This window comes from Plectropomus leopardus, chromosome 3 (genome assembly GCF_026936395.1).
Source record: "Plectropomus leopardus strain MGB_pleo_1.0 chromosome 3, ASM2693639v1, whole genome shotgun sequence".
Lineage (NCBI taxonomy): Eukaryota > Metazoa > Chordata > Actinopteri > Perciformes > Serranidae > Plectropomus > Plectropomus leopardus.
Window position 1 is genome coordinate 26011250 of NC_142178.1, and position 23448 is coordinate 26034697.

The 23448-nt window shown below is 38.9% G+C and overlaps 2 protein-coding genes across 2 annotated transcripts in view; one reads left to right on the forward strand and one right to left on the reverse strand.

Annotated features, from left to right (window-relative positions):
• On the reverse strand, positions 1-7643 carry ppa2 (inorganic pyrophosphatase 2). Its single transcript, XM_042485391.2, has 12 exons — positions 7390-7643; positions 5883-5947; positions 5737-5781; positions 5596-5649; positions 5331-5450; positions 5151-5237; positions 4902-5028; positions 3721-3848; positions 3460-3545; positions 575-644; positions 440-479; positions 1-337 (listed from the first exon to the last, which is right to left on the reverse strand). Exons 1-12 carry the CDS (start codon positions 7574-7576, stop codon positions 315-317), a joined length of 1032 nt encoding a protein of 343 aa, XP_042341325.2. The 5' UTR covers positions 7577-7643; the 3' UTR covers positions 1-314.
• arhgef38 (Rho guanine nucleotide exchange factor 38) overlaps positions 4920-23448 on the forward strand; it is a 24249-nt gene continuing 5720 nt past the window's right edge. The window contains exons 1-11 of the mRNA XM_042485390.2: positions 4920-5051; positions 12372-12606; positions 17754-17938; positions 18433-18550; positions 18654-18801; positions 18897-18914; positions 19089-19288; positions 19396-19529; positions 21645-21749; positions 21848-21967; positions 22911-23285. Of these exons, the coding sequence (XP_042341324.1) occupies positions 12390-12606; positions 17754-17938; positions 18433-18550; positions 18654-18801; positions 18897-18914; positions 19089-19288; positions 19396-19529; positions 21645-21749; positions 21848-21967; positions 22911-23285 (1620 nt within the window). The 5' untranslated portion in view covers positions 4920-5051; positions 12372-12389. The remainder of the gene's footprint in view (positions 5052-12371; positions 12607-17753; positions 17939-18432; positions 18551-18653; positions 18802-18896; positions 18915-19088; positions 19289-19395; positions 19530-21644; positions 21750-21847; positions 21968-22910; positions 23286-23448) is intronic.

The window sequence follows — 23448 nt, forward strand, 5'->3', positions numbered from 1 at the left end:
TACAGAAAATCATTTACAGTTTAATAGAAAGCAGACCAATTATTTTTGTGATTGATCTCTAAATGATTATAAATCAATCCCATGTAAGACATGACACTCAAATCACATCTCATACAACAGTACAGATCTGCACAATCTCATATTTTTAAGGTACTTTGTATTAGAATCTTTATTTTTCCAGCAAATTAATGGATTATAAACATAGATGGCACTTTATACAGCTGAGAATGAGTCCTTAACAAAAAAAATCCAGATGCAGCTGCATCATACGATGTTAAGATGTTTTGCTGATTTCCAAATATGTCTTCAGGGCTTCAGACAAAATGCCACTTGTTCACTGTGTGAGAGAAGATTTAAAATCACATAAATATGTCAGTGCTGACACATTTAATACCTCAAATAAACAACATTTATTGCAAGTCAGTTATTATTTACTTACCCTCTGGAGAGACTGGATGTGCACTGCCAAATGCAGGAGCCTGGGGTGTAAAACATACATGACAATTACCAAACCTATGTCCTCGACAGCTCTTTATGTTATCACTGTGAAACAACAGCATATGGACATCCTCACCGATTTCACCACGTCTCTGGCCTCCTCTGCGCTGCATTTGAAAGGGCTCTCACAGCAGGAGATATTTTTACTGATCAAAAAGAGAAAAGTCAGTTGTGATAATTGTTCTTACATAGCCTCCTGTATAATATGTACACAGTAAAATGTAATAGCTGCCCTGAGTTGCATAAATTAGTTACTTTACTCGGTAATCAACAAAATGCACTTCTTACTGCTTTTTAATCAAGTAACACTTAATTGCAGAGGAAAAAAAAACACATATTACTTATTGTTCAGAGTGAAGCTAACTTAAACCACCTAGTGGCTCCAAAGTCTGCCATAAACATCTAACTCACTCCAACACATCCATGGTCTAAATAAGAAGAGGCTGAGGTCTGAGCATGCGCAGTAGCTTAAGTTCAAATCCACATGGCATTATTAGCGGGTGTATTGGCGCCCACGAGGAGACAGAGGAAAGAAAGCCAGACCATTTGCTTTTAAAAAATAACAAGGTAAGTTATCAAACAATAATTGTTTGTGAGCATGTGTTTCTGACAGCTACCGATATTAGCTAAGGTTCGCTAACGTATGCTAAGCGCTAGCTAGCGCTAACAGTGCCTGTTAGCAAGTTAGCTGACTTGCTAGAACTTGTGCTAGCTAGCTTGCTAACAGGCACTGCACAGTATTTTAGGTGCATGCAGAGCTTGTTCAGGAATGTTTTGGTAATGACATTGGAGACTGGCTTCCCCACCACAGTCCAGGGGTTGCCTGAAAACCTATTTTAACTGTGGAAACAAAAGCTGATAGTTGCAAACTTGAAATGTTGCAGCCAGTTTTGACACAGCAAACACAATCCAGTGGCTGGTTACACATTTTATGCTTGGGCCTGTAACCACAGCAGTATTTACCACACATAGACAATTTTAAAAAAGTTATAATATTGGAGTTAAAAATTACATTTCATTCATTTGGATAATGAATTTATTAATTGTCCATATTTCTATCTGTTTTCTATAGAAACTAATATTTAAAATAAGATTTTGTTGAAATTCTTTTGGTTAAACTTTATATAACTTGCTTAAGCCTATTTAATAGGCAGAGTTCAACAGGTGCAGAGGGACTTTTGTGATGCCTTGTCTCAATCTTTAAGTCCAAGAAAGGATGTGTTGGAGACTCGTTGTCTGAGTTTGTGCAGCATATTGAGTCACAGGCTTCTTGTATTATTATCGTGGTAATAATGTTTTGGTTTTTTTTTTGCAACAACAGTGATGAGGGAGAATAAGATGGAATAAGAAAAGGTTGTATCTTAAAAATCACTTCTCCAATCAGTAACTGTTTGCTGCACCGTCAAACAAACTTTGTGAGGACACTTGTTCCATTCTCACTTTGACAAAAATGTTTGTACTGTAAATTCTGAATGTTGTGTTGTGTTAATCCTCTATTGTTCACTTCTAGAAACCAGATGAGACAGTCATTCACACCCTTGTACTCTGAGGCCTCCCTGCTCTACTTGATGATGACCACAGAAACTTCTACAAGACCTGCTTCGTAAGTTCTCCTATTTTCATCTTGAAGGAGCATGAAGAGTTTTGGAGGAATTTGCTTTGTATTTGCCAGTGTGATAGTGAGAGTCAGATATAAAGACTAATGCCAATCATACTGTATCTCTGAGTTCAGTACAAAGATGGGCATGGACTGCATGCTAACCATGACAGTTGAGTGAGTGTATGTATGTGTATTTAGTGTATGTGCATCTATATTAGTTTAGCTTGCTGACGAAGCAGCCGTGGAGCTCTGTGGCTGGCTTCCTAGCTTCAAGGCACTTTCACCTGTGCCAAGTTGAACCAGACAGCAAACTGTTGACCCAGAGACAGATAACATGGTACAAATTGATCACACCTATCAACATTTCCCCGTTTTAATGTTGTTTGTGTTTGATTTTATGCAGGATTCTTACAGTGATGAGGCCTGGGCCCAGGTATCTGTTTGGGTCCTGACTGTCATCAGGGAGAGATGCCTCTCCAAATCTTCTCCACCTTGACCCAGTGGCTACAGCCATCATCATTGTGGCAGGTATTGTAATGTCAGAGCTCAAGAACCTATCTTGGGCATTTTGCCTCTTGTTTGGCCTGTCATATGCGAACTCCCACCAAAACTGCAAACTCTTAAAAATCTTCTGTGGAGTTAGGATGTGTATGTGTATATGAGTGATGACATTTGGCATTAGATCTCACCTGTTATTGACAGTGGAATAATTTGCTTTTTGTTATGTAAATTTAATTCAGGCATTCAAATTGTCAGCCTAAAGTTTCAACAGCCAGTTACATATAGACACTGCCAGTAAATGTTCATTATACATATGTGAGGTTCATTGCCAGAGACATTACTCATTTATATTGTTACGCTTACAGATTGAAGCCACTTTGCACTTGTCAGCCTGTTGCTTCTAAAAATGGCAAGAATGTGCAGCATTGACAGGGATCAGCTGAGTTTACAGTTGTTACAATCACAAAAACCTGGAGTGTGTGGGATTATCTTAGGAGAATGCAACCTGTTTTTCATATGTATGTAATGGATGTTTGCAGTATGTAAGTAAGTAAGTACCACTTACTTGTTTTTTTGAAGCAATCAGTTTGCCTCAGTATACTTCACTTACAATTACTGATCTTAAATAGTAATTCTAAGTAGTCTATACTAAGTCAAAAAGTAAATTTACAAGTACTTCATACTGTTCTTTTAGTAACAAAAACTCTAGTGTAAGTACTGCACTAAAATGCATTTGTTAGTGCAACAATAAGTACTTGCAGTGTTAGTTTTTTGAGGCAATCGGTTTGCATGCTTTTTCTAAGTAAGGTTACTAATCAGAATTTACAGTGTACACACACACACACACTGCAGGGGTTTACCATTCAATCCCTCTGCTGTTCGCCTGCTTTTGCACTAGTGCCCTCCAGTGCTCATGGGTGGACTTAATGATCTCAACTGCAAAGTCCTACAAAAAGGACCAAGAACATCAGAGAAACTCACATCATTTAGATTCCTTAGGGAGCAGTACAGCTGAGCACATTCAGTTATATCCACCGAGATAACAATAGACTTAAACTCCTAGTGCACAAATTGTTATGTCTTATCTATGTACTGCGTTTGGTTTACAAAGGTCTCAGTACCTTGTCTTTGAATTGTCCATTGAATCCAAATTGGTTCTCAGGCTTTCCATCAGGCACCTTATACTTCCTAAACCAGTCGACTGTGGCCTCTAAATGACCAGGCCGGCTCTTTCGGACATCCTCTATGCCTGAGAAAAACACAGACAGAGTAAGTTAAAGCACCTTAATCATCAGATATGACTCTGTTCTGCATTTACACATGAAATATAGCTCAAGGCAAAAATGAGTGTTAAATACCATTAAGTATTTAGGAAATATTTAGAGAATACAAATAAATAAAAGAGCTTATCAATTTATAATGGCTCATAAACTGTAGCAATGCCACATTAATACTATATTTGGAAAAGGTTGCAGCTGTATTCTTAACAATGAAGGCATAAAAGTATTCAGAAACAAGTTCTGCAAATGATGCATTGGTTGGAAAAAGAAGAAGCGTTGTTAAGTTTTTATGATACACACAATGTTTTGAAGTATGTTGAATGTAAACAAAACCATGCTGACAATAAAAACACAGCATGGTTCCTCTAGGTCAGGCGGGTGTTCACATAGCGTTTTTCTTCAGCAGAAAAGGGGTGGTGGTATGTTGGGGAGTGCTTTATAAAAAAAAGGCGCTTCCCATGCTTTTTTAAAGACTTGCTCAGTGTAGGTTTGTTTCCTTGACAACAATATGTTGACACGAACTTAAGCTCGGTAGGTAACGTAACACAAATTTAACAGAGGGTTGCAACACAGTTAACAGCATGCTAACAACATGTATGGTGATAAAAGCACTACATTCATCAGCAAGATTTAGTGTCTGGCTGATCTGCTGCCACGTTTTCCTGTCTTGTTGTGATAGTTTCTGACAGTACCACACCATCATACATTAGCTAAAGGAACGGCAGTGAGGCCACAGGCCACAGGAGGAACAACTGAAAAACGATGCTAAGAGAAAAACTCTATGTGGACACAGGCCTGAATGTTTTATATGCAGTTGGACACTTGTATCTTAACAAAAGCAATTTGTATTTGATTGTCTTGTTTTGCACATTTCAAATGAAATCCTTATTTCCTTGATTTATGATGATGCCAGAATTCCTGAACTAAATTTCTTTTCTTTTTTTTCTCTTCAGGGTAGAGACTGGATCATTGTATGATAGTTTTTGGTCCACGACTGTCATGATCTGTGAAAAAACACCTACTATTCATGTGTTTGGCATCTGGGTCCTCAGCATTGATAGCGATGACCTTCCAGTCCATTTCGCCTTCGTCGATCATGGCCAAGATGCCGAGCACTTTTACTTGGATCACCTGACCTGGAGAGCACACCTGAAGGCCAGGCCAGCACACAGGTAAGTAAATCGTACACAAGATAAAGTTGTACTTTTACATAAAGAGGGAAAAAAAACATCCTGTAATATAATTCATAGAAACACGTAAAGCAGTCTTACCTGGGTGCCGATCTCACAAACGTCAATGGGATCATTATCACCACAACACTTTGTTTCGCTGTCTGTGTGGTTTGGGTCCTCCCATGTCTTTTCAAAAGAAAAGTTGAAGAACATGTCAACATTTCAACAAACTACCCGACTAAATTTTAAAAAAGAAAACTTTTTTGTTTCTGTGCTCACCTGTGGAAGTGCCCCATAATTCCAAATGTAACCTTTATGAGGAAAGACGTTGGCAACGTACCGGAGCTTTCCTTTCTTTACATCTTGTTTGATCGGGTTCAGCGGTTCCTTTGTTGCAATCTGGAAAATGAGGGCATTATGAAGGTATATGGATGTATTCATGGCAGGGATACTGATCGGGCCTACAGGGCCCAAAATGAATAGTAGCTGTTAATCAAATGCATTGTTTAAAAAATGCGAGGAAATGTATCTAAAGCCGTCTTACCTCCATTTTAGCATTCGACCATCGAGGAACCTCCACTATCATGTTAAAGAGGACCTAAAAAACATCAGAAAAGCCTAATGCATTACTGGGGGAAATGATTTCAGGAGATAAAACTGACAAAATATTTGCATTTAATAGTACCTCACTTTCATTCTTCTTGGACTTTTTAGCTGGCACATTGTTGTCCTGTTGAAAAAAAATTAAAAAAATCAGTGGTTATAATATCTTAAACAATTCAAGAGCCCAACGTATTCATGAACTTTCTGCAGCATTTATCACAGAGTTACCTGTTCTGTCTCCGCTGTAAGTGGGATGTCATGGAATGGTGAGATGTATTTTCCTTCAGAGGTTTCTAAGAAAAAAAGTTGAGTAAAAAAAAACCTGAATATATATAAATAACGATGAAATCCAGGAAGACCATGAATTACATACAACAAAAAACCCTGCAAACCTTAACAGCAGAGAGAACTAATATTTTAATGCCAGACAACTTTTAATTTTGTTTTAAGTGCACATGAAGCCCATACAGTAATTATTATTTTTTGTCTGTCCACCAAATGTGTCATTTTAAACCTGTCCTTTCATTTTTGTAAGACTTCAATATTTTATATAAGCGACCCGGGAATTATTGTTTGACAGCAAAGTAACTCAGTCTACTGATAGGCTTTTTTTAAGGCTTTCAGTTGCATCAAACAGTCCCCTACAGAGTCTACTCAGTTGTCAGTTTGATAGCTAAGACTGATACAGATATCCAACCATCTCCATGACAACGAAGCAAACTGATTGAAAAGCTCAGGAAAAAGCTGTCAAGTGGACCTTGAGTTAAGATTCAGTTCATGGTGGGTTACATATAATGTTGCAGCCAGTTGCAACTTGTATCCTCAACATAGGGGCTCATTAGATTATAAATAAACTGGGGCTGCATTGAACATTTTTTTTCCTTTGTCAATTAATCTCAATTAGTTTCTTCAAATGATTACTCTTACAAAGTGTCAGAAAATAGAGTAAAATGTTCAACCAGTATTTTCCAAAGCCCAAGATGTCTTTATGATCTTAGCAAAGCAAAGAAACCAGAAAATATTCACCTTTAAAAAGCTGAGATCAAAGAATTTTGTCTTAATTTTTCTTAATTTAATAGTTGACGACCAATCAATTAATCATTGCAGCTCTAAAATAAACTCAGTGTTGATTTATTGTTTACCAGTAACCTGGACATCATCATTTACACTACTCCTAACGTTTTTCCTTGTTTATATCAAAATCTGTATGAAAGCAGATGCAGTCATAATCAAAATAGTCACATTACCCAGATTAGAAACAGTAAGTTTTAACACTAATATTGTGTCACATAATTATTAAAATAGTTGAGTAAGATTTAAGAAAAATAACAATTTCATAAGTTTTAATTCATTTGATGTGGTTAGTTTTTGTGTGTGTGTAGCTATAGTCCACGTGACTACCCAAACAGGAAGTAAATCCGTGTGATAATTTAACATGGATCTGTTATGGAATTTACAGTCAAACATTTGTCTTGGTTTCTGCTTATGAACTATTTAATCTTACATGATTTTGGGCGTTGACACTTGTGGGGTTTTCCCTTTAAATCTAAAGTTGTAAGGCGCCACATGTTAAGAAAACCTCGCACTCGTTACTCAAAGGTCAAACGTTTACTTTGACGTGGAGGTCGACCTGTGGTTACCTGTCCAACACCGGACCCTCGTGCTAAACCGCCACAGTGTTATGATATACAAGAGACACGCATGGTTGCTCTCGTGGTGGCTCTGATGAACTTACTAAAATATATCCGGTAGTCAGGAGAATGGGGATGTCCTCGCTCTTCCGTTTGATAATGCATTTTTCTGAAATAAAGCAGATGAGGACCCGCTGCTGCTTGTGTCACCAGTTTGTTTCCGGAGGCGGAAAATGAGCCGAAAAGTGTCGCCAGGCAGCCGAGCGAGGAGCGCAGCAGCAGCGGTCTCATTATACTCAGCTCTTCTTCCTCTCCTCTTGGTTACTGCTTCCCGTTTTCCACCTTCGCAACATCCAGAAATGTAAAGTTCACCAGAGTGATACTACAGCTTTCTGTCGGGGGCTTTCAAAATAAAAGCATTAAAAGTCCAGACTGAGATTATGACAAGAACTAATGAATAACAAATGGGCCTATGGCTAAAAATATGTTTGAATTTAATTAGTAGTATTAAATAAGATTAAAGAAAGTTACTGGAAAGCCATAATCTGAATGATAGCAATTAATCTGTTATATTTTGATATTAGTTAATATTAAAATTGTGATGGTAGTTTAATGCTAAATTAAACATAAAATGCATGGTTAAATGCTAGTATCTGGTGTGCAAAAATCCATTGCTGTTACTGGCCTAGAAAAAGGATCATTGCATCCACCAAGTCAAATTTGGCACGTTTTAACACGGATGTTTTTCCATAATTTCGATTATTGTAACAGCATAGGCGCTTGTTTGCCACTATTACATTTTATTTTGAAAATAAAAATCGTTGCAACCGGAAGTAAATATTCTTTCCACATTAACTTCAAAATTCTTCTATTGCATGCTTGTGGTCCATGTGAAGTGAAGTAGCTTCATTTTACTGCCACCTAGCCAATCCCACGAACAGCACAGAGATGGACAATATTTCAATTAATACTATAAAAATAACCTTTTAATTACTTTTGAGTATTTTATCATTTGTATTTTGCTGGAAAGGAAAAAAAGTAACTTATGCTATAACAAAATCTACTCTGAGCTTGTATTTGTGTTTATGAAATACTTGAAATACATTATTTAATATGTCATTTTATTCTTAAATAAGACAAAAATATTTTGATCCCCAGTTTAAACTGTGGAAAAAGGGGCTCAAGGTCAGACACATGCCTAAAATTAGATTTTCTAGAGTAAGCCTATATTTTTGTATTCTCAAATATCAAATGACATTTGACATAAATAATCAAAAATGTTTTCTGAAACCAGTCTTTTGCATGTTACTTTTTACTTTTACTTTTTGATGCACTTATGTCCATCTCAGAACACATGCACACAGAGAGAGAGACAGACAGATTTGCTAGATAAGTCACAATAGTCTAGTAATTTATTTAATTACTGATGCATGGCTGACATGAAGAGAGAGAGAAACGTTAATCTTGGATGACTCGTTTTCTTTTCTTTTTCTGAACTTCTTTTCTTTTCTTTTTTTGTTTTTTGATCTTTTAAGCTGTTTTCATCACACAGCTAACAGATAGTTGTAGTTATAATGTTACTAGTTACTTCTGGTAGAAGAAGAGTTCGTGTTTGTAGACCTTTTGTCACTAGCATGAGGCTATAACACACCTATTTTTTACAGTGTGTTCTCCCATGTTCAATAACTGAGTGTACTGATAACTGGTCTCCTTTATTTTCTGTGCAACTTTGAGAGCAACCATAAGCGCCCCTGTCACTTTTGCTTTAATGGCCCCCTGCTTTTGTTTTTATGACGTGAAGTTAATGGATTTGCTAGTGGTAATCTCCACAATACATCATGAGATCAAAGTTCATATGTATCCATTGTGTCTTAAACAAACACCCACCCCAGCGACCTTGATGTGTCTCTTTTACTGCTGAATAGGTTGGTCCCTGTTCAAACAAGTTACTTACATCTCTGCAGCCATAAATAGTTGCTTTATTAAAATCTTAAAAATGGATTCTTGCCTTTGATACTGTTGCCAAAGAGCTTTGATTATGCCGAGCACCTATCAGTTTTATGTGTTTAAGCAAACAGGACAGTTCAACCAATCTGGCTGTGGTTGACAAGAAAATATTCCATGCTATAAACCTGTAAGGAGGACAATAGTGGTGAAGGTCAAAGTGCTGTGCCTTGACATGATGAAGGGAGGTGTGATAATGGAAGGTCCACAGGCGGTTAAAAATGTTAATTTGATCAGTTCTATCCAAAATTTGGAGCCAAATGAGAAGACAGTCGCTTCTTTTTAATTTCTATGTCCATAAGCAAAGCACTCAACTATAACTCCTCCAGTGATGGTGCCCAAGTGGCCAACAGTAAAACTCTGTGGCTGTAAAAGACAGTTTCAGGCATGAGTGTGTTTTTATTTTCCCTTTTCCCTATTCACTCACCCAGCTGGCTCCTGCAGCTACTTCTCCTGCCTGCTGCTGGTGATAAAATAAGCTTTCTTTGTTATTCTATTGTCTCACCAAACAAACTTGAGCTCTTGTTTATTGTAGCACTACAATATAATTACTTTTGATTGTTGGCTAAAATACGTATAGGTCGTCATAATCATTTTCAAATTGAAGCTTTAAATAATGACAATTTCCTCCAGTTTGATTAATATAATTTATACTAAGTGCATAATATAGACTCTGTTTTAAAGTTTGTCATCTAACGTACAGTTAAAACAAGTGGAAACAAAAAAAAAAATCTATTAGCTGATTAATAAAATTAATTAATAACAACTCAATTAATGATTTAAGTCAACTATAGAGCAAAAATGTCAACTTTTCTTTGGTTTGGGCTTCCCCGATTTGAGGATTTGCTGCTCTTGGAGATTTTAATGGGTATTTTTCTGACATTCTGAAGACAGCACAATGAATTAAGACAATAAAGATGAAAATTGTTTAAAATATTTGTGAATTTTTGTCCTAACTAAAAGCAGAGTTTGATTCTGTGGGCATTGGCTTAAGTTTAATGACTTTATTTTACTGCCTGATGTTTTTGTTGGGTGTCTGTCTGAGTATACTTCCGTCTTAAGGCCGGTCAAGAAAAACCACACTCTTAGTGAAACAATGTCACAAGAGCTCCTCTGGGCCAAAACAGTTAATATCACCTCGCTGACAGCGCACAAGAGATAACACTGTTTACTCACTTGAATGTTTGTATAGAGTATGTGATAGTTCAGCCTGGTTTACCAAGTCTACTTGGTTACATAACACTGCTAACATACCATTTTACTGTGCTTGTTTAACACAGAATAAATTAATGTTATATAGTTTTATTCTTGAGTTTTTCTTAGTGACGATGATGAATGTGAGATACTTAAATGTTGGTGACCAGCTGACATATAGTCAGAAGCCATATGTGTGCAGCTAGTCTAATGGAAGTCAAACAGGTGTGTTACGAGCACACAGTGATCTGAAAACACAATAGGTGAGGTCATCGCCTGTGGTTCAATAGGGAGGAAATGCATCCATTCATTGTTCTGGCGAAGAACGTAGTATCTGGTTGCTATGACCAGAAATCATCGTGGCAGCATGTGTGATGATGAATTACCTGTCTAACCAGATCGGATATTTTCTACGTGTCAATTTATGGTTGTGACTCAAAAAAAATACATTTTGTAAAGGGAAACAAAAACTTAGAAACATATTGCATATAATAATATGAAAATATGAGAATTTAAGTTACTTTCCATTTTAATATATTTAGGGTGTGCGGCCAGTGCAGAATAATGAAAAAAAAAACAGCACTTGATCCCATTTAGAGCAAACTTGTTTCAGCGAAGTTATAGATGCCAAATGCAGTGAAGAGAAACATAGTAATGATTAGGAGTATGTGTATGTAAATTTTTCCTATATGCGTTACTTGTAATGTGTTACTATCAAGCGGAAACCTCAGAGGGAAACTCTGAGAAAAAAAATGAAGCCAATGCCCAAGTGCCAAAAACTGCAGTTTATCAAATGGCCACTTGAGGCCTGCTTCAGAACAGAGTAAATCCCCATAGCCCCCCACGTTAATATGCCCAGCATTTTCATTTCATCGCCAGTGGCAACTGTATGGAAGTTAAATTTTTTTCATAACTGACCTGTTTACATTTTATTAAGGGCTAAAATTGTGCATATTTAGAAGCAGGAGCACTTGAGTGGCAGGCTGTCTGTGAGGCTTTGCCATAGTCTATGAGTCAGATCCACCCCTCGCTCCTCCAAAGCTCCAACCTCTCGTCCAAATATGAACACCAAAATAGCAATGGCAGAAATACTGAACTTGAGGCTTCAAAACGGTAGTCCACAAACCAAAAATTGACGTCTCGGCATATACTTTCACTATTTATACAGTCTATGGTTATGTCCTTGTATAATCTACCTTTGCACTTTTGCTGAAGTATAATTGTGACATAAAGCTATAACAATATTAGTACAGTGAAGTTGTTCTGGCAACAGTTACTGTGCATGTGGATTCTCTTTTATTCATTTCATTTATTCTTGTTCAATCCATTGACTGTATTTAGCTCAGCTGCTCACGGCTCCACGTGTTAAAAGGTTTGCTTTTCCCCCACAGTTAAAGAGCACAGTGCAGACAAAAAATGTCCAACTAACTTGATTTTGAATTCACTTATTCATTATGTAAATACTAAGCTCTCTGCATTGCCAGGTGTGATTCACATCACCCAAGCCATTTACATAAATGCTTCCTTGTCAAGAGCTGGCTCATTGTGTCTCTGTAGGGTCTTACTTTTTATTTTTATGTTTAGGTCATTTAGTTTTAGTAAAAGCAAAGAGCAGACTTTAGCTGGTGGTCGTTGATCTGTCCTCAGACCTTCTTCTTCCCTGGATGGATGTAATGCTCTGAAGCATAGCACAGCAGGAGAGAGGTGTGGCCACATAGCTCTCATGACAGGTTGACCTGGGGAGGAGCTAGATTACCTGTGCAGAGCTGACAGGCAGTGCACACTGAGCACTGCACCTGTTGCAATTCCCAGGCTCTCTCTCTCTCTTCTCTCTCCCTCTTCCTGTCCTTCTCTCTTCCCCTTCTTTTCTCCTTGACTGCTCTGACAGGCAGCTGACGGCCTCGCCATGGATCCCAACGAGGCCAAAGGGGGTGAGAAGGAGAAGGAAAAGGAGAAGGACAAAGCGATAAAGAGGAGAAACCGGCCTGTGTTCCTGCGTTACCTGGAGAGGAGAAAGACAGACACCATCGTGGCTGAGGACACGGCCAAAGGTGACATCAACCTGGGGACGCTGGTGAGGAGGAGTCAGTCTGACAAGACGGAGTACAGCGCCAAACTGAAAGGTACACCAAATAATGACCTCCCCAGGGGTCAAAACTATGGCAACAATCTATACACACGTGAGCCAAGTCTTTAAACTCTTTATATTTAAAAATTGTTGAGGAGAACTTTAAAATAAATATATGTTCAGTGTAAGAGCAGAATGTATGGCTTGGGGGCAAAAATTCAACGCACACACACTTGAGTGCGCTCTGCCTTATATCTCTGGCTACCGGGCGCCTGTTGTGTTACTATGTGTTAAGCAGGAGATACTCCCACAGGGATAAAGCCACATATGCAAACTGTGCTCCAAACTCAGGCACAGAGGAGTGGCTTTAGAAGTGTTCCAGACCAGCTGGTAAACAAGACCGAGACATCAGTGACGTGTGAACAGGGACGTACAGATGATTTTTTTAAATTACCAAGCCGAGCGAAAGAGTTTCAAAACATCTCAGACAATTGGTCTTGCAATTTGGTTTGTATATAATATGCATAGTTTGACCTGGAAAGTGAGAACTAGCCGGAGATTAGAATGAGTTGCGATAAAGAAAAAAAGAAATGGTTAGTCCAGCTGTATGTTGCCTCATCACAACTGCTGACACAACACACATGATGTCCGCATGCTGTGTCTGAAAAACTGGCTTCACCTGTCGTGAAAGTGCAGTCAGTGGCTGGGAATGCTGCACTTCAGGCAAAATGACTGACATCACCGTGTCAGTACTGGGTCACTATTAAAGATAAGTGAAAGTATGTAGGTTTTCCTGTGCCACTTGTTCCTGGATTTCCTTTTCCGGTGAACACATCACATCACAAGTGGCACCTTGTTTAAAATAGCAAAGTATAACCCACTTCACACTTGGTGTTTTGAATGATAAGATAGCTTTCTCTCTCACACAAACATACACACACACACACACACACACACACACACACACACTTGCCTTATCAGCATCTGCTCTGTTTACCTGAAATAGAGACACTCTCTACTCCTTTGCACTTTCTGTTTTCTTGACCCACCTGCATAAAAGCAGGCATGGTTGTCAAAAAAACACTGGGGTGTTTTCAGTAAACCGGTCACCCGCCCTGTTTGACTTTAGCCTCACACCTGACTAGAAGCATTACATATTTACAGTGGTATTACCATTGCAAATATTGACAGAACGATGACTTCACTAAAAGAGGAAACATGTGAGTCGCTGCTCGTCAGCCAGTTCTCATCTGCTTGTCAGACAGGTTGCTCAAGCCACAGAACCATGGCAACATGACATCAATATGTCTAAGTATTCACAGGAACTCAGTTAAAGGCAATGATTTACCAGCGCAAAACTCACATAAAGGGACACTAATTAACTTAATATTCATAAGTATTTACCCACAAAACGTGCAGAGAAAAGATTACTTTGATGTGGTTTGTATTGGTTTATCTTGTTATTCTCTGTGTGTGTGTGTGTGTGTGTGTGTGTGTGTGTGTGTGTGTGTGTGTGTGTGTACTTTTGGTATTATATGGCTTTTTTCCCAATTAGACACTGGTGCTTTGTAACAAACTCAGTAAGATAGATATCAAACTTTCCTTTAAGTGAGAAACAGATCCTTTCCGTGTAGACGTTATCAGGCTTTTTCAGTATTCTTTATTCAAAGTATATTCTCCATGATAAAATCCCCTTGTGCGATGCAATGTTTTTCTTACTGGTGACACGTGATACACCATGCCTTGTATTCTGTTCTGGGGCCGTCTGTTGGATCGCTTTCAGTGGTCTGAACGGTGAAAAGCCCTGTATCCACTTTCATGGGAACTCCTGTGCCGGCAACCATACTTAACAAACATAATGCCCGGCAAAAAGGAGAAGTCAGCACAGGTTGAAAGCTGCTGCTCAGTCTTCATAGGCTGCAGTACATTTTTTTGTAACATTGTGGATGCGTCAGTGTGGGGAATATGTCAAGGCCAGTTTTGACAACAGAATTCAAAGTGCTTTTAAGTGGATCTTCATGATTTTTTGTGTTCATAGAATACACTTCTGTGCAATGAGCCACCAGGAATTCTCACCTGATCTGTCATGAGGGGAACTTTTCTCACGGGTGGAGGTTTTCACTGATTCTGGGCTCTCTTTTTACACTAAAAGCCCACGTAGACATATGACACTTTATAATACTGTTGAAATGTAGATGTGAGACCTCTTTTACACAACATTTTCACTGGTGAAAGAGTTTCTCTGACACTCCTGTAATTATAGGAAATGTTTTTGTGCCATAAAAGGTGGAAATATATTAAACAGGAATTTATTCCAACGTTTCATCAGACTCTGAGAACAGACTTTGATTATATCTTATAGTGTTATCGGGCATTGACAAGGAAATTAAGAAGGGCACAGCTATTGTTTAAAAACTGCAACGGGTGCATATGAAACAGAGGGGTTGGGGTTCCTCAGACAGAAAATACACTAAAAAACCCTCTCACTTAATTTTTTTCCATTCTGGTAATTTTGTTTCTGTATCAATATACAATATAAAGATCTTTAATTGAGTAAAATTACACTGCTGCCTTTACTTTTTTATTGTGGGAGACAAATGCAAATGTTCTAAATATTAAAAGGGACATGTCCTCTGCATCATCCCTTGAAGTCCTTGCCTATATTAATTAATAACTGCTTAAAGAAAAAGGGTTATAACTGCACAGTTCAGTTTAATGTCATGCCATGTACAATGAGTTTACCAAACATGCTTTTAATATCTTTGTGAATTTCACCTGTTACATTTATGGCAATCATTCAGAGGACATTAAGGGTTGAAGGAGCTTCAACTGATTCAAGTTCTTAACAACAGGCGAATACATTTAAACCGGGACTTTAACAACAAGTGATCCTTATCAAAATACAAGGAGAGGACACAAAAATATGTTTCTTCAAATGATAATATTACCCTTGTGAAGTTTAGTTTGCTCAGTTTTTATTGAGATTTTTAGACAGTAATGATTTTCCTCTGTAGGTGTTCATTTTATTTTGCATCTCAGTGAAAAAAGCAAAACATAAGGGGTAACTGTATGCAGTGTTGCAAGCAGACTGTGATCAGATCTCTGCTGGAGTCAGTCAGGTGTGATTACAGTACAATCTGTACAGTGTTTGCATTCATGAGAAAGTAGTTCACTGGCCAGAGACACATGAGCCATTTTACCCAGGTTCAGACACTGTAACCTCCTCTCACAGCGACGCTGCAGTTTCATTTACAGCATTTGAAACTTGTAATTTCTGTTGCACCCCCCCCTTTTTTAAATGAACTGATAAGGAAATGTAGGAAAGAGGAATGATGTCCCTACACCTGCCCTACTTGTTTTCTTTGATAGAACAACATTCTCACTATCTTGCCTGCTTTTCTTATCATTTGCAAAACATGAGATTCAATTCAGTTCATTTTTTTAATGAAATCACAATTCACAATTTGCCTCAGAGAGCTTTGCAACACACAACATCCCTCTGTCCTTGGACTGTCACAGTGGATAAGAAAAAACTCCCCCCAAAAAACACCCTTCAATGGGCAAAAGGCTCTGGTCATAAACCCAGAATCACAGAAATAAGAACACATCAGATACCAGGTGAGAATACAAAGGGTGTGACTGCACAAATTATGACCTGGATAGTTAATATGTATAATATAATTTATTTTAATATAATTCTTTTGTAAATGGTGCCTTAGGTGCAAGTCAGTACACTGTGAAAAAGGTCACGTACACTAAGTTGAACTTCTTACAGTCCGATCAAATGCAAGTTTACTGTGTGTGTGCATGTGTTAAAAATGAGTACGCTCAGGAGGCTGTAGTAAATTTGTTTGTGTGTGCATGCATGACTGTGTGTACGTATTCCCATGTGAATCTGTGTGTGTGTGTGTGACCTTGCGTAGGTTGGTGTGTGTTCATTATTGTGTGGCACTCCCCCCACACACACTCCCAGTCTGAGCAGATGGAATGCCTGAGCACGACGGAGCATTACATCAGCGGCACGATTAGTTCTGTAACCTGACACGAGCCTTGCAGCCCTCTGTCTCCCTCCCCCCTCCTCCTCCACCTCTCTCACTTTCTCTTCATTGCCCCCCCCCCCCTCCTCCAGAGAAGGAAGTGGTGTGTGGTGTTGATTAGGCAGCAAGGAAGCATCCCTCTTCCCTAAACAGACACTCCTGCCTGCCATGCAAAGCACAGAGCAGCCGCAGACTGATTAGGCAGCAGAGCAATAAAAAAAAGAGAAGTGAGCCTGACTGGCATGTTAAGTGAGGCCTTTTGGCGCTCGAGTCAAAATAATTATATCACCGTGAAATACTGATGGCTGCTCAGGCGTCAAGCGGATGAGTTAAAGAGAGATGTAGGTTTTTCCAAGCGTGCACGGCCCACAGGGGCACGGTGTTTACCAGCATTTCTAGAAAATGCACACAGATGGCTTAGAATGTTGGCAAACACAAACGTTTTGGGGTGAAATTGCAGATTTACAGCAAAAAGCAAGTGCACTCACACAAGGTCGTAGATTTTTCTCAACATTTGGGGGGGATACACATTAAGCTGGGGATCTGAAGGTGCTCCCTCAAGAAATTTGAGTGTCAAACACTTAATTTCCTTCATTCTTGGGAATTTTCATGCACCAATTTGTCCCCTGTCTGCATCAATTTATGGTGGAAATATCCTCCTTCCTGCTTCAACTGTGCGTCATTGCTTCATCTTATAGGAGATTGCCTTTGAGCATTGACCATGGGATGAATCTGAGCAACAGGGTGGGGAACATATGCACTGAAACAGACATAGGCCTATATGGCTGATATGAGTGTTTAGTGACAGTACAGAACATATTCTTAGTCTGGGAAAACACACCACTACGTCTATATGCACGATTAACACTCGCATACTGAAATAGAAATGCTCAGATTAACCCCTGTGATTGGTGAAGTAAATGTCAAATTGCATCGCAGCAGAGACAAACGTCTTGTCCTTGTGGAGAAATCAGAATGCAGTCTAATCACAGGCATTTCATCAGAACATCACAAAGTCACCATAAATAAAATCTATGCCTGTGCACTCACAACTTTCTATATCCTTGTATGACCTGTGTGACTCAGCCAGAAGTTGTTATTACTTCAGTTCATCAGACTGTTTTTGGTTTTTTTTTAATAATAATTTTATCTCATCTTTTCTCAGAGAAAATGACACCACACGACTTGTCCACACCCCCCTCCCCAGCACTGGACCCAGAGGAGATCCGTTTGAGGAAGATGAACCGCAGGGCAAAGGTCATTCAAGAGCTTGTGCAGACTGAAAAGGACTACCTCACTGACCTGGAGCTATGCATCAGAGAAGTCGTCCAGCCTCTGCGAAATCTGCAGGTAGATACTTTTCAGGATCCACAGTGGAGTCTCCTGCAGGCTAACTGTGGTCTTACTTTAACATCTATCCATGTGACAACAGTTAAAATAGTTCTTTAAAATAGAGAATCATTGATTCTTTTTAAAATAACAATTTCTTAAAATAAAAATTAAATTGTAACGTCCAATGTCAATACTCAACTAGCAGCCTGATGAGAAAAAGTTGAGCTCAGCAATGTCACTTGCCTATTTAGTAGCCTACATATCAAGCAAAAATAATCCTAACTCTGACCTTTTTCTGACAATAAACCAAACTAACAGTAATGCTTCACGTGATAACATTGTGAGGGTCAATTTTGTAGTGAAATAATCAGGGTAAAGGGGCAATTAATTTATATAATAGCTTATTTATACAGCGAATATTCTGGTAATTGATGTTTTGAGAGAAAATCTACCACAAGCTGATTTCGATTATCTCTTTGCACTCAACATTTTACTTCCTTATCTTCTGTTAGGTTGTGGATGTGGACAGGATGTTTACCAACATGGAGACAGTGTGTGAGGTTTCTGCAGCGCTCCTTCACAGACTGCATGCAGCCATGGCTGACCCTGACCCAGAGGCAGTTGTCATTGGTAATGATATTATGACTCCACCCTGATTTAAATAATTGTTGACTTTTAATTCTCTGGTTAATACTTGGCAAAAGATCTTATCTCTCATTTTTTTTATCTGAAGGAGAAATATTCATCCAGGCGAAGGCAGCTTTAGAAGATGTTTACAAGATTTACTGTTACCATCATGATGATGCCAACATGTCGCTCAAATCCTACGAGAAAGAGGAAGAAATAAAGCAACATTTCACAACGTGTGTATTAGCCCTGAAGTAAGTCACTAATTTATTTATAACTTCCTTGATATTTTAAGTGTTATAATGTATGGTGTTTAATCTTGGTGGTTTCTTTGTCTTTTTAATTACAGGAAAATCTACGACCAAGAGTAAGTACCTTTTTATGAAAAATTGGTGTTGCCATTTAAAATATATCTTGATTAATGTGTTATCAGTTTTGGTTAAGTTTCTCACATAATCCATTGTTTTCTTTTCGAAATTTTTGTCCTGTAGTCCATAACAGTTTATATCAACACGTTTTTACTGTTTATTTATTTGCACAGAGGGAAACCCAACTTGCTGGACATGGGTTCATTGATCATCAAACCGGTCCAGAGGATTATGAAGTACCCGCTGCTGCTCCGGGAGCTGTGGCATGCCACACCTGAAGACCACCCTGACTATCAGCCGCTGCAGGAGGCGTACACCGCCGCCAGGATTATCAATGTTAACATCAATGAGTTCAAGAGACGCAAGGATATAGGTGAGAGATCACTCACACTCTCTCATACAAGGATGTTTTATCATTGGCATCTGGTTCATTGTAAATGATTATCCCTTCTTTCAAATTTGTTTCCTTTTTATTCTCAGTTATGAAGTATAAGAGGTTGGAAGATGAAGGCACGCTTAGGGGCAAACTTAACAAGTTCAACATCCACTCTATCCGGAAGAAAGGTGACAGGTTTGCTGGCTATCTCAAGATCCTCACTGGAGTAGAGCCACAGGTAAAACATGATGGAAAGAACAAAAGTTATGAGGTTTGTTGATGTGACGGTTTAAAGCTGGGGTGGGGAACCTCTGGCCTACAGGCCGTGTACAGCCCACGAGACCAATCTGGCCTGCCACGCAACTCTAAAAATAAATATAAACTCAGGGAAAAATGTAATAGAGTGGTGAAGTAATGACTCCAAAAATGCAGAAGTCCGTTAGCCTTTTTGCCTTCTGGTTCCCTCGTCTTAAAGTCTATGGGTTTTTTGAATGGGTTTTCAGTAAAATGCCTTAAATAAGGTCTGTGGTTAACATAGGACAAAGATATTTACACGTTTTATTCTGCAACATAATATACATCCATATAAACCAGATTTTTTAACTTTTAGGGTTTTACTTGTCTTAAAAAAAGTGGTTGCTATCGAGTGGCTAAATCGGACTACAGTGTTTGTCGGGGACGTTAGACGTCATCACACTGAACACAGAAACTCATTAAAGCCACTCGCCGCATTTTCAGCTTTACAGCAACAGTCATGCTCAAACTTGTAGATTTACCAGTTTATAATACTTTTCAAATGTGTATTTATGTGTTTTTGCAGTGTTTGTAATTGTGATGTTTAAGCTGTGCGACCGCGATGTAGTTTGTGTATAGCCTAACAATAGCTTTTTACTTCTGGCGATTTCATTTATCTTTCATCTGTGAAGATTATCATGCTGATTAAAACGTTTAAGTCTCATAAGCATGTGTTCGTCACAGAGCTTATTTTTGGTCGTAATCAAAAATCCTATAAGGTTTTGGACGAGGGAACCAGTGTGATGCTAACTTCCTGGTTGGCCTACAAAAATACGTCATCCCTTCACCAGTCGATTACTTTTCTGAGATAACATTGGCGGCTATGCATATCCGAGTCAGGTTCAGGGTCAGTGAACACAACATGTGAGGTTACGCACCATCGCGCAATAACATTGAGGATTGATTGATAAGTGATACGCGTCATTGTGAGTGCCAAGAAAAGGAAGGTGGATGCTGAAATGAAACACAATTATTTCTTTGTTGATGTAAAAGGCAAGACACTTTGCCTCGTTTGTGGCGCCGGCAGTGATGAAAAAGGCCAGTTTCAAGCGCCATTACAGCTCGAAACATGCTAAACTGGACGAATTTAAAGGACAAATGCGTTTTGATAAAAATGAACGCTCTTCCTCGAAGTTGGGGTGCCCAATAATCAGCTTTCACAAGACCACAGACTGACCGACAAAGTTAGGAGGGCTATTTTGTGGTGAGTGAAATAATAACTAAGAAGCTGAAACCTCATACAGAAGGAGTTTGTGAAGGAATGTAATTTAGTTAAAATAATTGTGAAACCTTGATAACGATCAAAATCTATAATTGTTGCATCATATGTGTTCATAAATTTAGTATGGCCCTCAGAGGACTTAATAAAAATCGAAATGGCCCTCGATTGGAAAAAGGTCCCCCACCCCTTGAAACTTTAAAGGAACAGCGTGTAAAGTTTAGGGGGATGTAGTGGTGAGGATTGCAGCTTGCAAACTTCTCCCCTTAGGGTTCATTGTTCAGGAGGCTCATACCAGGAGCCGAATTATCCGCAGAGGCTTCCTCCTCTCCCAAACAAACAGCCCCAATTATCTAAACCGGTAAAAACATAAATAATATAATATAATAAATAAAGCAGTTTCGCGTTAAAAAAAATCTGTGTTTATGGGATGTGCTCATTGCAGAAGGGCTACCAGCTTTATGCTATACACACCGCCGTAAAAATATGAATGTCCCCAGTGTTTGCTGTGTCTGTTCTGGACTACTGTAGAGACATGATGACCCGATCCCTATGCAAATATAAACCGCTCATTCTAAGGTAATGAAAACACAATGATTGTTATTTTTAGGTGATATGCACTAAAGAAAACTATTGATATATTTTATTTCATTTCTGCCAATATATCCCTAAATCCTACACGCTGGACCTTTTAAGTGTGAACAAAAAAAATGTTTCTGGCCTAAATATACATTATTGGTCTTCAAAAGGCTGCTTTTATGCATTTGTAAGTAGTAAGGTGAGGCATATTTGGTATTTTTCTACTATTTCGGCAACATATTTAAACTTTTGTGTCTGTAGGTGAGAGATGAAGTATTTGACAGAGAGGAGAAGCTGTTCAGGAGTCTGGAGAAGGCTGTGAGACAGCTGGTCAAGAACGTTCAGTGTTACCTGCAGCACACTCAGGTACGTATATATCAGAGTGTATTTACAACAACGTGTAAGATTTTTTAAAATATTACGATAACTTATTGAGACATTTTGTCTTGGTGTCTGTTCTGCAGGAGATGGTGTCTGTAGCTGTTCAGAACGTCCAAGACATGGAGGACATCATCAAGGATTCAAACAAAACACACACAAATGGCTTGTCGCACAAAAATGGAAATGACCCCTATAAGCACTTTGTGAGTATTTGTATAATGCATAGGTTTTATTCAGGGCATAATTTACTTTATTAGCAAGCTTTTTCCTTTCCTCCCTGAATCTTCTGGTTTTTGTCTGTCCTTGCCTTGCTTTCCTGTTCGTATGTGGCCTCCCATTCACCCTCCAACTGTGAGTCATCTGTCACTTTGCCCACAGCTACCTGTCTTCTGTCCATTATATTAATCCTCTTCTTCTATGCCTCTAACCTTCCTACTAGGTCCCTCAGTAACTCTGCAACCTTCCTTTCCTGCCCTCTTCTCTCTGCGGATTGCACTGTGGCCAACTCTGAGATAACTACACCTTTGAATAAGACTCTTTGTGCAGCAGCTCACTTCACCGCAGCAGTTTAGCAGCGCCTTAAACCGAAGTCGGTAATAAGCTTTACAAAATAGGTGTAGACACAAAGGCACGTTTACGCTTAAGAAGAAAAGGAACAGACTTATTCTGCGTGAAAAGGGAACAATTGTGTTTGCTATAATGAAAACATGACAGCTGTAACTGATATATGCTTTTAGTAAAGAGAATATGTTTTACCAAATAAGCGTTTCTCTTTGCTTTATGTAAAGTATTTCCCATTACATGCTGAACACTAGGATAGATGAAGTCTGTTAAGTCTTACTGTAAGCCGAATAACATCACTTCCTCTTGTTTGTCTGCATGCAAATCAAGCTGGAGCAGCTCTGTTGTTATTTTTCAATGCTAATGTTGAGATGTACTTTACTGTCTCCTCTTGGAGAAAAATTGTTGTGAATTAAAAGTGCTGCTGTTTTCTGAAAACAAGACATTTTTTTTAAAATCATATAAAAACGCATTTAGAAATGCCTGTTTGCATGTACAGAATATATAACAGAGAGAACCGAATGAAAATGGGCAGACTAGTGCTGGATATTCATCTTCTGTCGCTTCATTGACTTCTTGCTCCAGAAAGACAGCATGGAGCGCCTGGTCCTCGCCCCGCTCTCCTCCCTGCAAGGCATGTTCACAGCCCCACAGAAGCTTATCCAGAAGCGTTATGACAAATTGCTGGATTACTGCAGCCGCCTGGAGCGTTCCTCTTCTTTTTCATCCTCATCCTCGTCATCCACCACTTCTTCCTCTCCTTCACTGGTGTCAGAAGACCCGCCCGGTCCAGCCAGGAGGGACTATGAAGCCATTAATGCCTTGCTGGTGGAGGAGTTGCAGAGGTTCAACATGGCTGCCTACACTATCCTGACCAACTGTGTGATGTATCTGGTGGCCCTACTCAGAGGGATGATGGATAAAATACTCATTCGTGCCCCATCCATACAGCAGCTACCAGTGAGGATCCCATCCACAAATCACATTCAGTTATTTTTTAGTATATTTTGAGGAACCATGTGTAAGATTTAGGGGGATTTAGTGGCACATAGTGGTGAGGATTGCCCATTACAACCAGCTAAAACTTCTCCCAGTTAGTGTTTATTGTTCAAGATCTTTTAAG